The following is a 14,690-nucleotide window of genomic DNA, read 5'->3' as shown; positions in this document are numbered from 1 at the left end:
TTGCTATTTGGACAGAGAGGGCCCAGCTGATGCTGAGAAATACGAGCCTTGACTAATCCGAGAAGACATCTGCAGCTGTGTTCGGACGCTAAGTGTGATAGAGTCCTTCAAAGGCACTATATATATATAAGAATAAGGATTGCAAATGCAAATTCCTCTACGCTAAAACTTTGACAACATTCAGGAGGTAGACAGCTAATAGCTAAAGTTAAGCTCTAACAAAACGGCCATTTTGTTGCATTTTTAGAACATCAATTCCCAAGTAGAGCGATGTTGAAATTAGTTAATACTTAAACCAACAAAAAAGTATCAAATAGCCATTAACTTGCCTCACTGCGTGTAGGTTTAGCCATTTGGCCACAGTATCACAATCTTACCTGAAATTGAACAGGTGTTCTGTCTGATATGGAATGAGCACAGGCCCACAGAAGGCCCACAGACAAAATGTTTGTCTCCTGACAGGTAGTTACTTCACATTTTATAAATGAATCGTTTGCCCATGCACATACAACATCTTCATATTGCTCAAAAATATTATTCGGTTTACATGCTTATTAGTAGGGCTTGAGCATAGGGGAAAGACAGAAATCTCTTGCACCTTCTGTAGGCACGCAAGGCAACCAAAGTACAGGTCATTCATTCTCCCCTAAACACATTCCTTCTCTACTGAAAGAATAATGAAAACCCTCCTACCTGTTCTTTAGGTGAACTTCCACTTTCACCATGTCTGACACTGAGGAAGTGTAAGTATGTCCATGATATCTTTACAAATACAGGTTAGATCTTTCTGTTGTGTAAAGGTGCACGATCAGTGAAATAATGTATTCATGTTAAAGAAGAGTCTTGCTGACATTGGTAGAACCAAGCAGTCATGGTTCTGACGTAGCCAATGACATTGAGGTCCCTCTTTAGTTTGATGGGCATGTATGTATGTCCATCGTTGTTTAGAAGGGAAAGGCTGTAGATTCGGACATGAATTGGCCAATAGTAAGATTCACCCTAGCCCACCATATGCTGCAAGGCCACCCCAATGATATGGAGAAAAAATAGGGGATGTTTTTACTGTCCAGAAAAACCTGCTTGATTTATTAAATGTTTGTTTGTGTAGAGATGAGTGTTGCTAACTGGTCCATATCTTTTTATTTTCAGCGAGCAGATCGAGGGTAAGTGAGAAATAGCAAAGTCATTACAGTAAAATATTTTCCAAATGATGTTCAATGAATTTCCACTTTAAGTCAGTACCCATTGTAACCTACATTGTTTATTGGGCTATGGTTCCACCAAGTGGTTCAACTTAGTAGATACACCCAAGGCAGATTTTTTTTTTTCATTATCAACAATATTGTGTTTTTGTGCCTAAATGTGCCTAAACTGTGATTTATTCTTTTCATTACACTGTACATCAGCAGTGTTTGTGGTATCAATGACATGTTCTAAATGAATAAAGAGATTCAACTATCTATCTTACCATCTTTATGCAGGTTTGGCTTGAGTTAAGACAATGGTCTTGATGCTACCCCCTGCATTGCATAATACAGACTCACAAATCAAAGTGTGTTCTGTTTGAATGTATTGATTAGCCTGGCTCCAAATCTGTATGTGCTGAAGGATCTTCTACAACTTCCACTGACCAGTCGTACCACAAGGAGTTGGCTAAACAGATATGAAGCCATGCTATCTACTGTATCGATAGCTTTGAGTTTCGAATGCAGAATTCTTTCAAATAAAGAAATATTGACCGGTTTTTATTTTTGAAATTGCCTGACGGCTGTTTAGACAATTAGCTCATCACAAATCCTATGCTAGTACGCTGTTCCTGAAAACCAACCTAGATTAGCATTGAAGTGACAATGCGGCCTTTTTGAGACAATACTTATATAATGTAGATCGCTCAACTATCGATTGCTGTACCAAAAGGCTTCTTTATCTATGGTTTCGAATTAGCTGTTTCCAAACCCATAGGTAAAATGACATTTTGGAGTCCTGGCTGACAGTGTGGTTATGCTTGTATGCACCAATTTGAACTTTATGAACTAAGAAATTAGGTTTGTTTTTTTGTATTGTTTCACTATTTATTTTGCAGAAAATGAAGACGAGGAAGGTAAAACATTATTTAACTGACAATTCGGTTTCTAAGACACTTCCCCTATTACTAATTTGTCGACCCCATCCACCCTTAATTTGACATGTGTTTGACAATGCCTGCTTTGCCGACTCCTGGTAACTCCTGCTGTCTGACTCGCTTTGTTATTGATAAAATCCTTTCTGTCGCATTTAAAACATGCAGTTCATAATGCATCAGCTTTGTTTAAAGGCTAGTTATTTGTGATGCCAGACTCAAATCCGAATTGTAGATGTCGGATTTCACCTATAACAAAACAGATATGTAGATAGTCTATGCTCAGCAGAGTTGGGGACAATTTCAATTTCAATCAATGAATGCATTGAACAATCCCCATAGGCAATTTTAAATACACAAATGCAATTTCAATTCAGTCCTTGCATTGTATGAATTGAAAGTCGAGTTGATGCTCAGTGCTCTCCTTCTGTTAATCATTCACAAGGAAGTGCTAGATAAATGACAGTAACATGGAATAAACCCTTTCTGGCTACAGTTTGGTTTTCATTCCATTGCCTTAAGTTTAATTTATTCAGATCATGGTGACTATGGAAAGTTAAAATCTTTGTATAGTCTACTGTACAGTAGGTACCTAGACCCTGTGTCCACCCATTCAACGGTGTTGCTTTTCTGTAATAATACATTAATAAAAAGCTCATTATGCAGCTCACTTTATGATAAACATATCTAGAAACACATCCTTTGCCTGCATGTATGTGAACATAGTGTGCCCCAGCTTGTCACACTCTGAGATTGCTACAGTATTGTGTTAAGTTTTGTCTGTCATTGATCGTTGATCAAGTGCAAATGTCTGCTTGCTTCTGATTAGTTATTGTTTACCTGCACCATGTTAAATTTGTTGTCAAACACTAGTAAGTTAAGGGTGACCTTTTTAAGACAGAGTGACTAAGTGATTTTTAATGCCTCAAATATCCAGGAAAATGTGATTGGGCCAAAAGTTATTGCACATTTTTTGGGCATGTTTTCAACCCAGGTATCTCCGGTATGTAGGAAATCATCATTCATTTATGTATAACCTATCATGTCTTTCCCTCCTTCATCTACCATTGACCCATCTTTCTCACCCAACTATTTCTCCTTTCACCCCCTCTCTCTCACTCTTTCCCCCTCTCTCCCTGTTCTCCTCAGCATCACTGCCCGCTGCCCATTCCAGCAGTGCTGTCCACTATCACCCTTTCTATTAATCACTGAAGTAATCTCATTCTGTTCTAATGGGCTCTCATTTCATAATCAATAACCTTCTCCGAACCCTTCCTCCCCCTGGTTGCTCGCTGCATGATGCGTGGCCTTAGCCGAAGAGGTAGTAGAAGTAGAGGTAGCCCCAGAGGCGGCCCCTGAGGCAGAGGCAGAGGTAGAACCTGAGCCAGAGCCAGAGCCAGAGCCAGTGGTAGAACCTGAACCAGAGCCAGAGCCAGAGCCAGAGGAGGAGGTGGAGGTGGAAGGTATGTGGCATGGGGTGTTCATTCATCCTTCCCATTGAAGGGCCAGTGCATTGCACCTGTCCCACAGACAGACAGACAGACAGACCCACTAATATAGCCCTTCCTTGTAGTATCTCATCCCCTAAACTGCTACTGTAACTAGCCACTGGAGGTACCGCCTCTTCATAACTGCCCACTATGAAGAAAGCAATGTTTATATATCAATATGCATAATCGATGTTTGTTTAAACACTCAAAGCACCCCTCTCCCTATTGAGTGCTTCAGCTTCTTCCTCTCAAACTGCTTCGTAGCAGGTGCAATGGAGCTTCTTTGTGCCAGTAGACTAATCTAGCTAACCTAGCGCTACCCCTGCATATCTGTTACTAAGATAGCTACGGTGCGCTAGTAACTAAGCTTAAACCCTGACTGTTTTCTCCCACACTCATCATTACACCGGGAGCTGTGCTACTTACTAGTGCTATTCTCAAGATCCAACTGTATGTATAATTAAACCTCTATCTATTGTATTTATGTGATGTTTTGCTAGACATATATTACCATAGCTGTTGAAGATGTAGTTGAACCTCTAGCTTGCTTTCTGGCATCTTTGTTTGACAATGTAAAATATATGAAAACGTTCAAAGGGACAAAGAAAGCATCCATTGTAACTAATTTATCCTGATTCCAAATACAGAGTTACCTTCTGCCTTTACTTGAATGATTTCCCCTTGTCATCCATGGCCAACTAAATAGTTGTTAAATCTCAGAATAAACAAGATTGTTTCATGGAAATTCAGCATTATTTGTGATCTCAAATGGGATTGATAAACTGACCATAATGGCATGGATGAAAGGAAGCCTTTTTTTCATGTAAATGACCCTTCTTTGTCCCTCTTGAGATCTTGTATGAAAGGCTGATTCTCTGAGCCCATGAGAATGATCATAGAAAACTGATGATTGATGTTAGGTATATCTGCATTGAATGCTCAGATTAATTGAAAACGTTGAATGTTCCAATCATTGTATTCTATATTCATTTTCAGTCCTCTATTAAAATGCACTTTTTGTTACAATGCTCATTAATTCTATATCGTAAGTATTACATTTGCGTGAATGCTGTACAAAATTACCTCAATTTCCATGAATGCTCTGCAAACTCTCTGCATTTCATAGACACAGTCAATGGTATTAGGTACCAGTGGCTTATGCTGGGCCACTAACAGTCTCTATTCTGCTCTTGCTTTGGACGCTTGCTGCATGCAGAAGCCTATGAAGAGGAAGGTATGTTGATCCACATCGTTATATGTCTAGTTCTGATTGGACCATATGTTCATTCACCTGCATGTACTTATAAGCACTTCTGATTCAATGGCACTAAGTCAGTCTCCTTAAGGGGTTTATGATCTTGATGGTCAGGTGGATGCCTGTACACTACGTGACAGTGTCTTGTCCTCCAGCTCAAATGTTCTGTCTACTGCTAAATGTTTTGACTTTCCACGTCCCCCCCCCGTCCCGTCCCCCAACATTGATTATCAAAGCCATGGCTCAAGTGTGCTGACAGCGTGAGAAAGGGTGAAGGAATATGAAATGCTGACATGAACGCGCTTCAATGGCGGCGTGATGACTGCTCATGTCTGCTCTGCTTCTCTCTCTTTGCATGACATCATGTGCCAAACCAAACCAGTCGAGGAAGGAGAACAAGATGGTAGTTTGTATTTCCTGCAAGGGGTTGTTGCTTTGCTTGTGTCAGTGAACTGTAATGTCTCATCTAATGTTTACTTTTACTCCCATTTTTTTCCTTTGGAGCACAAATCACATTAATTGTCCAAGTAGTGTATTAAGTTTGGGATTGAACGGTCAAATTCTGACAAACCACTAGAAACCATTTTTCCACAAGTGTGTGTTTGTTTAGAATCTGGAACTCATGGATAGCTAGATTTTAGCTAGTAAAATAGTATTCCCACTAATGCACACCAAATTAACATTGTGGTATTGAAAGTAAGACTTACACACATTTACTTTCCTCTTGGTTTTAAAGCTAAAAGTACAAATTCAACCCTCAGATGTAACTATGACTAAATGTGTGTCCACATGGATATTTCCTGTGATTAACCAAGCACTCATTTTGGTCTTTTGCCTGGAAGCGTTGTCACTTTGTGTGTATAAGGATCTCTAACATTGTTACATATTGTTCTCCCTTTTTATGATTTTTCTACTGAACAGAGGAGAAGCCAAAGTTCAAGTGAGTTGAATTTCTGTCAAATGTCCGTGTTAAACAGTAAGACTCAAGCTCTGTGCGTATGCGTGTGTGCATGAATGTGCGCGTGTGCGTGTGCGTGTGGGTGTGTGGGTGTGTGGGTGTGTGTGTCTGTGTAGTAAAGGATTTACAGTAAAATTAAAATGATCCAGTGTCACCCAATGTTATGTGTTAGAAATACCTTACATCACATCTTATGACTTTCTGTAGACCCAGTGCACCTAAGATCCCTGATGGTGAGAAGGTGGACTTTGATGTAAGTAGACATACAAATACCTTTGATCCAATCTGTTTTTTTTTTTATAAACCAATAGAATATAATTCGATGGAATACAACAGAAAAACTGATTCTCAATATGGTATTTACTTGAGTTTGTCTACTGTCTACCCCTGGATTCAACAGGATATCCATAAGAAGCGTCAGAACAAGGATCTGATTGAGCTGCAGGGCCTGATCGATAATCACTTTGAGAGCAGGAAGAAGGAGGAGGAGGAGCTCATCGCCCTCAAATCTAGAATTGTGAGTTAAGAGTCCACTCTTTTCCCTGAAGTGTGCACCTTGCATTTTCCCAACATGGATTCAAAACCATAGAATTGGTGTAAGAGCCCAATCCTACGTGTTTATATCCAGGTTCAGGTAGTGCACAAGTGCACACTTCAGGGAAAAGGGTGGAGATTTGGTACGCATCAGTAAGACCCCATTTTCATAGCACATCTTTCTTGTAGCCCCACTTAAGCAGACCTTATTCATATCACTAAGGTCTTGATTGAAGTTGAATCAGGTGTGCTAGAGTGGGACTTAGGGTTAGCCTAACCCTAACCCTGTACAAACGTTCTCAGAAATAGTTCACATTGGAGAGGCCATACGACTGGACTGTAAAACAGCTACAGATCGCCTCCTGGTGGCAACAATGTAGGCTACAACTGCATTTGTATCTGTCTACTCTCAGGAGAAACGTCGGTCAGAGAGGGCAGAGGTGCAGAGGGTCCGTACTGAGAAGGACAAGGAGCGCCAGGCCAGACGTGAGGTGCGTTCACTACTGTATACCGTGGATTTCACAACATTTGTCTCCTAACCTCATCAGTTCTTATAACTACTACTTCAATAATAATATATATATATATTAAACAAATAGATTATTTTAGTTTTTATTGAATTGAATTTGATTTAGTTTAATTGAAGTGCCTGGTTTGCGTTTGCAGGCTGAGAGGCTGAAGAGGGAGGAGATAGACGCCCAGAAGAGGGCTGAGGAAGACGCTAAGAAGAAGTCAGCCCTGTCCAACATGGGCTCTAACTACAGCAGCTACCTACAGAAGGTGACATCACTCTCCACACAAGGCTAGACATAATGAGAAGGATGGTCATTGTTGTATTACTATAGTCATCTTTATTTGTATGGCACCTTCCATACATGAAATACAACCCAAAGTGCTTTGTAATAAGCATTACAAGACAATACATATTTAGGTAGACCTATTCAGACACCATATTAAACAGGCAACATTTGACATATATCAATGTCACATTAAATATATCACATTAAAGGGATAGTTCACGAAAAAAAGTTCATGAAAAAAATCACATATTTACGCTGATAGACGTCTAAGGACTTCAAGGGTAAGGAACCAAATATATATATATGCCATTTAGCTGACATGTTTATCCAAAGCAACTTACATTGCAGTGAGTGCATACATTTCAGTATATATGGTCCCAGCAGGAATCAAACCCACAACCTAAGCATTGTTAGCGCCATGGTCTACCAACTGAGCCACAGAGGACTACCACCCACCATATGTGATTTTGTAATTTTGATGAACTATCCCTTTAACACCACATTTTGCAGTTGTAGGCTGTATTGTTTTATATAAAGATGTGATACTGTTCAGTAACTACATACAGCTCTGGATGTGAACCTCTTCTTCTTCTTCTTCTTCTTCTTCTTCTTCTTCTTCTTCTTCTTCTTCTTCTTCTTCTTCTTCTTCTTCTTCTTCTTCTTCCGCCGTTGCCAGGCTGACCAGAAGAGAGGTGGCGGTAAGAAGCAGACAGAGAGGGAGAAGAAGAAGAAGATCCTGGCGGACAGACGCAAGGGTCTCAACATCGACCATCTGAACGAAGACAAGCTAAAGTAAAGCACTAGTGCCCTGCCAGCCTGTACTTAGTCTACATTAGTCGTTAGCACTGTTGCCTGCAGTTCAGACGTTGCCCCCACAGGCCAGGGATTGAAACTGCAGGCTGCCTGTCACTGCTCTCACCCTCCCATTTTACATTACATTTATGGCATTTAGCAGACGCCTTTATCCAAAGCGACTTACAACAAATACATTTGTTTCAGTAAGTGAATCATCTATCCATCAGTCATCATAAGAAAAAGTAATCTATGCTAGGACCAGGGGCTATTGGCAGTCACAATGCTAGAAGAAGGAAGAATTACTTTTACAGGGGGGTAGTGGGGATGAAGAGGTCTTTAGGAGTGACAGTTAAGATGTAGCCTGAAGAGACGGATCTTCCATCTATCTCCCCTTAATTTCACCTATTTTCTAGTAAATGAACAAAAAACACAAATCGTTTCTGGGGCTGTGAGGGGCAAGGAAACAGGTTAAAGTGGCCAAAAGTTTGGTCGTAACTTTATGTTATCACAGTGGCTACAAGTACAGACGCGTAGCCACAGCCTTATGTTAAAGCATTCTGGCTATTCTAGCATTCTAAGCCATTTTAACCTGTCTCTTGTTTATTTGTGGTATTTAGGGAAAAGGCCAAGGAGCTGTGGGAATGGATGCACTCTCTGGAGTCTGAGAAGTTTGACCACATTGAGAAACTGAAGAGGCAGAAGTATGAGGTGAGTGAGGGTGTGCTCCCCAGGAAGATGGTGAATATTTGAAGTCCCATATTAGTTTCTTGAATTATCCTCTTATTGTTTTACCAACTATTTTTCTCAGACTTTTCCCATCTGCCTCTCTAGCTTATTCACTGTGTTGTGATGTTCCTGCTGTTTACAAGAAGTCAACCCTGGACGGTCTGTTGTATATTAAAGAGGGCCATTTTATTATAAAGTAGCACAGTTGATTCGTATGGCAAAGTAATAATGAATGTACAGATGAATGACCTCAACAAAATAATGTTTACAGAGTGAGACTGAAATGTGGTCAACAGCAATATCAAATTGAATATGCCTTCTTGCTGCTCGAGCAGTTATCCTGTTGCTATCCAGTTGATTGAGTTGGGGCCTTAGTCAAGTGCCAGGTTGAGAAATACTAAAGGTCCTGAGGCAGTGACAAGGGGTGAAGGTTCTCACTTGCCACCCATCACTTCCCACCACAACCCTCAGATTTGAACCCAGTTCTGCTTTGAAACCCTCCAGGTCTTGACACTACGTAAGAGAGTGGAGGAGCTGAGTAAATTGTGAGTAGTTTCACCCATGCTTCAGAGCCACAGGGGCCACAGGGCCTGAGGAGTGCATGGTCTGTCTGCATGGGAAGCTATTATCAAAGGACCATGGAGACCAGCATCCACCCTCAGGTGAAAGGTGAAAGATCACATTGTACAGTGCAGAGGTTGGGATGAAGAGTAATATGTTGGTAAACTAAACCTGCTGTATCCTGCTGGGTATTAAATACATATATAGCTTTGCATTGGAACATGTGAGATAATCAGCCATAGATAATTTTACATAGATAAACAAGGGGTTACAGAAACTTTAGAATATCGGTCAGTGAATGATAAGTGTTACTATATCTGTCAGTTTACAACTTCCCCAGAAGAACCTGCCTCAAAGCCACACTCTGTAAGATATTCTGCACCATCAGAAAGAGAGACACCAACTGGATAAATAGGTCCTTAGTGGTTTGGTAATGGCACATCAGAGTATATTTCCCTGGTTGAAACTACAGGCAATCCCAGTCTGTGGTTGTAATGCTCTGTGAAGGTAAGTGAATGTTCATCTGGTCAGTCAGAGCGAATCCCTGGGGCCTTTCTCATTCCACAGAGAAGTAAGAGCCTCTTCCTCCGCCTGCGTCTGTGAGCCACTGCAGTCTCTCCCTTCTCCTTCTCCTCCTCCTCCCCTTCCTGATCTTCGTCACGTTGGTTTGTCTTGTTTTCCTTGTGAGCTGGTACACCATGAAAGAGCACACACACACACCCCTGGACAATATACAGTATAGGGAGAGGGTGAGAGAAAGTAGAAAAAGAGCTAACCTTATTGTATATCTCTTTTAACTGGCTTTCTTAATGCTCTCTTAGTTGTCAACAATAGTGACTTGCGGTCAATCAGGCAATATGCAGTCTCCTGAACTGACTCAAAATGAAACTGTGGTTTCGCAAGACTGGACTGTTACTGTTTCTGATCAGTCCTTCATTGTGTAAGTATACTGTGTTGCAGGCGTACGTGTGTATGTGCTGCTCTTGGTTTCCCACCTCAGCCCAACAGGTCACTCCCACAGGACTGCTGTTTCCTAGAAGGTGAGGTTAGAGGTCAAAGGTAAACGCCCCTTACTGACCACAGCCCGCTGGCTTAAACACGCTCATGTGTCATTTTTCAGGTCATCTCTCTCAGAAACCGTATTGATGAGCTGCAAAAGCAGTAAGTGTCGCCTCCCACACATCATTCCACTTCAGGTCACTCTTACTCTCTCCTCTCCTCCACTCCCTCTCCCTCTCTCCTCTCCTCCACTCCCTCTCCCTCTCTCCTCCTCTTCTATCCACTCCCTCTCCTTCTCCTCTCCTCCACTCCCTCTCCCTCTCTCCTCCTCTTCTATCCACTCCCTCTCCTTCTCTCCTCTCCTCCTATCCACTCCCTCTCCCTCTCTCCTCTCCGCCTATCCACCCCCTCCTCCTCTCTCATCTGTCCTTATTCTCTCCCCCTCTAATCTTCCAACCTCAGAAGCATGGGAAACTCATGCATTTCCTAGAAAAAGGAGATTCACCCTTTGACAGGAAACAAAATGCATTTTTCATCACCACCGTAATATTGAGTAACACGAGAACTTGAGATAGAATCTGACACGTAGTTTTGTGTTCACATACTACACACTTATGCAACAGATGCTGGTAAGGCATGACTGTCTGTTGCACTAAGGCTGTGGTACTACGACAAACAAATGTCCTCTCAGTGTGGCCAGTGTAGGCTACAATAGCAGGCAGGTAAACAATGTGGACATTTTTTTGGAAAAGGTATTGCAAAACACTAAAGTGACATCATGCATTGTAAAGTCATCACTTCATCTTTGGCCCCGTGAATTCCATCCAGAGTCGTAGGTATACAGAGTTCATACACAGAGATAGTTTTGATGAGCGCCTCATTAATGAGCGCCTTGCAGCAACCAAAAGGTCCACGATAATCACATTCAAGTCAAAACGAATTAAAATGTTATGGTCATGGAAGGTTTATTAGTGACATCATGGATAGAAGACATGGTCAACTCAGCATAGCTATGGCTCTGGACCCCATCCAACTTGAGACTATCCAATAACAAGTGACTTACCCGTGTCAACCCAAAGGTAATTAACATTTCTCTACGGTGGTTATATCACATCCTCAACATGTGATGCAACAGAGAACAGTATGGTAATTAGCTCAATGTTGTTTGTGGTGTGTGTGCCCTACTTAAATGGCAAAGAACACAACTAGCATCGTCACAACAAATAGTGCTATTTCCAAATCATTAATCTCATTATAGCCTAGCTATTGTTCTCTGACATAGTACCAAGATGTTGACATGATGTCTGTAGTATCAGCCTACATTTTATAACAGCCTACATGCACCTCTTTCTCTTCTTGCTACATGTGCTTTGCTGTTTGAGTGTATGTGTGTGAGTCGTTAGTTCCCAGGATGGTGGGTGGGTTTGTGTGTTGGGTGAGTGTGAGTTGTGTGGGTTGTGTGGGTGAAGATCTTTCATTCTTCAAGAATGAAAAGCATTTATTACATGAGTCTCCAGAGCTTCTGTATGGCTCGATGGAAAGTTCATGAAATAGTTCGTTTCTCACTTTCATACCAGGACGGTAAGTACAGCATGGCCTAGTGGTGACGTGAAGCATGGGTAGTCATTATGTACTCCTGCATGTGTGACGTAAACATTAAAACTGACACACATATCATATAAACTACTGCTGATTCATCGTTTATTATAGAGGCACATAACAGGCCATTTCATTTTTTTTGTTCAAGACATGAACACAAGGTGTGACACCAAGTTTCTTGAGTATGGCCTGTTATTTGATTACTCCTAAAAAACTATTCAAAATTAGTAATACACTGTAATAATAACTTTGTAATAACATAACAATCATTTTTGTTGTAGGCCTAATAATGACACATTTGCGCGATGATTCGACTCAGGATTCCACCCTATGAACAGTGCCTAAAACCGTTGCATGACACTATACTAGAGGGCATTTAATTGTTGAGCAGGACCATTAACATGTGTTGCGCTCTTGGCGAATTGCAGCAGCAAGAAGGGAGCCGCTGCCCGCCGCAGAAAGTAAACTGCCTGTCCAACAGGCAAGGGCGCACCTCCTCTCTGCTGACCGCCGCGACAGGACACACCTGCCGCCGCCCGCCACACCCGCTGCCGCTATCCAGACTACGACTCGACCCATGGCACGGAAACGACAAGCAGTGGATGTCTTACTGTCTGCTTCGTGTTATGTGAAATTCTGTTGTCATAAAGTTAGTAGCTTTCTCTATTGTGTCCTCTGACATCGGACTGTCGTTAGGTTCTCATGATATTATTTTGTAAATAAAAAGTGTGACGCTTCAGTTTTTTTCCTGTAGCGCAGTAACTGTCCGCAGATCAATAAATCCCCTCTTCAGTGCGCGTACCAGTTTGGATTGGTGTAGGCCTATGGCCTTGATTTACACATTCACAGCCTGTAACAACTCAGACACCGTTAAGCTTCACCTGGGAATCTGAAAGATCCTCAGTTGATCATCTCTCATCACATTTAACGTATATTTGTGAAGTGAAACCTTTTTGCAACGAAAAATTCAAAATATTTAAACTTTTTAAAATCAATCTATAGATATAGATATATATGCCTGTTTTCCATGTAAGCATCTTGAGCATCATTTGTATACTGTTTTAAGAATTGTCTGATAGGTTACAAATAGCCATCATCGTAGCCTATATCAATAAGCATTAATAGCAACGCTCACAAGAGAAATTCTGACTATAATGCATGCATTTGATAAGCATTCATAGTAGGCCTATTCCAATTGTAGGCTAGTCGTTGTATTGGGCTAACATTTTGTGCACGAACAAAATAAGTGTATACCAACTGTAGTTCCTAACCGTTTCAGAATATCAATTTAGACTTTGGTGGTCTTTCCATTCGTTACACCGATTAGGCTACAGATAGGGGTGTTCAATGTTATATTGGCATGAATTAGATGTGTTGTTATGTGATCAACACAATTCGATCAATAACTGGGGTAGATAATAGCTGTCATATGTCATTAACATAACTAATATAAATGCTTCCACAAATGATTTCATGCCAATCAAGCACATAGGATTCCATATATAAATACATATTTATTCAAATGTTGACATTCACTAAATTCTTGATATTATAAATATATAGTTAAACATCTGACACAACAATCAAAGCGTCACAAGTAACATTAAATATGTATACATGTTGTTGTCCACCATCTTTTAGCAAACAGCTCTTATTTACAAATGTACAAAATGGTCCTCATTTTCCGGATGAACAGCCATCGCCTTTGGAATCAGGACACGACAACATTAGGCCTACTGAAAATTGTCATAGGTAATCCCTTATTAAAACCGTTGGTTCACAAATTGAATGGCATCCGTTCATATTAAATCAAACTTAACTTTTGTCATAACATGGCATAGGTCTAACATAAATACATTCATTACAAACTATAGCCTAGGCCTACTACAAACATACATACAATTCAAAGTTTCCTTTAAGAAATTGGACACCATAGGTTTACTGTCAAAGCAGGGAAACTTCACTGTAGCCTTGTAATCAGTGACCTTTGGCAAATTAAAGCAACATTTTCCCTCTGCATAAGGAATACGTTTTGTTTTGAAGAATGTACAGTTAGCCTACTATTAGTCCAGCGGCACTTTCGTCTCTTGGAGTCCATGGAAAATTCACAACACGTGGTAGACGGTATTTGGATCATGCGAGGTTGGTGGGACGCTGTTGGTCTGGGACGGGATGGGCGCTCCTGTCTCACTCGCTACAGATCCCTCTTGAGGGGAGCAGGGGGGGGTACCCTCGACTCCCTCTTGCACAGCGGGACAGCCGGAGGTATCCGTCGTAATTCGCTCCACGATGATCGATAGGCAGTCCAAGCTGGAAATTACTGAGCTTTTGTTGCTTTCGGAATCTGGAAATTAATATGAAAATTAATACCTAAACATCGGGATTCACTTGTCATTCAAATTCCCTTATTACAAAGACAAATCAAGTCTAATAAATCATAATAAATAAATCATAGACGAATTCTAATTCAGACGTTTTATCGGCTGGACACACTCTAAATGTAGGCCTAGCCTGCTTGTGTTTTATCTCCGAAAAAAAGACACATCATCATTAAACGAATGAGTATGACTAACTGTCAAGACGTTTACGAGCGTTGTTTGATCATGACACTTACCATTTGGTGTTTCGTTGAAGTAGGTGCTGTCATAATTGTTTCTTCGTCTTGGTGGACATGGGGGGCCATTGAAATCCATCTAGATAGAAAGATAGATGTCATTGGTAAGTTTGAAAGAAAGGCTTTACCAAAAGTTATTGTCAGCCCAATTTCAACCTGGCAGACTACGAACTCAGTAGTCTACAGGCTAGCATACGCCGATCTAATAAGGTAGACAATGCGTTTTAAAGTTATTTCCCA

The 14,690-nt window shown here is 41.0% G+C and overlaps 3 protein-coding genes across 5 annotated transcripts in view; 1 reads left to right on the top strand and 2 right to left on the bottom strand.

Moving 5' to 3' along the window:
* Positions 1-14,690, bottom strand: part of LOC310812386 (C-myc promoter-binding protein-like) — a 316,219-nt gene that overhangs the window by 95,486 nt on the left and 206,043 nt on the right. The gene's annotated exons all lie outside the window — the stretch shown is intronic.
* On the top strand, positions 716-12,576 carry tnnt3b (troponin T type 3b (skeletal, fast)). Of its 3 annotated transcripts, none has more exons than XM_083680475.1 (14): positions 716-743; positions 1,150-1,163; positions 2,084-2,101; positions 4,826-4,843; positions 5,247-5,267; positions 5,786-5,804; positions 6,030-6,075; positions 6,223-6,339; positions 6,770-6,847; positions 7,023-7,136; positions 7,833-7,948; positions 8,569-8,659; positions 10,359-10,399; positions 12,265-12,576. In XM_083680475.1, the coding sequence occupies exons 1-14, from the start codon at positions 724-726 to the stop codon at positions 12,299-12,301; spliced, it is 750 nt and encodes a 249-aa protein (XP_083536601.1). In that variant the 5' UTR covers positions 716-723; the 3' UTR covers positions 12,302-12,576. The 3 variants fall into 3 exon arrangements, with proteins under 3 accessions (XP_083536601.1, XP_083536600.1, XP_083536602.1); XM_083680474.1 differs by lacking the exon at positions 10,359-10,399 and adding an exon at positions 9,182-9,222; XM_083680476.1 differs by lacking the exons at positions 5,247-5,267; positions 10,359-10,399 and adding an exon at positions 9,182-9,222.
* Positions 13,942-14,690, bottom strand: part of LOC310812612 (myoblast determination protein 1 homolog 1-like) — a gene marked incomplete at its 3' end in the record, with an annotated part of 1,400 nt that continues 651 nt past the window's right edge. Inside the window, exons 2-3 of the mRNA XM_083681240.1 lie at positions 14,451-14,529; positions 13,942-14,180 (exon numbers count right to left, since the gene is read on the bottom strand). Coding sequence (XP_083537366.1) covers positions 13,942-14,180; positions 14,451-14,529 — 318 coding nt within the window. The remainder of the gene's footprint in view (positions 14,181-14,450; positions 14,530-14,690) is intronic.

This window comes from Argentina silus (genome assembly GCF_951799395.1).
Source record: "Argentina silus genome assembly, chromosome: 11".
NCBI classification, from domain to species: Eukaryota; Metazoa; Chordata; class Actinopteri; order Argentiniformes; family Argentinidae; genus Argentina; species Argentina silus.
The sequence above is the reverse complement of the archived record's forward strand: the minus strand, read 5'-3'. Positions and strand labels throughout refer to the sequence as shown.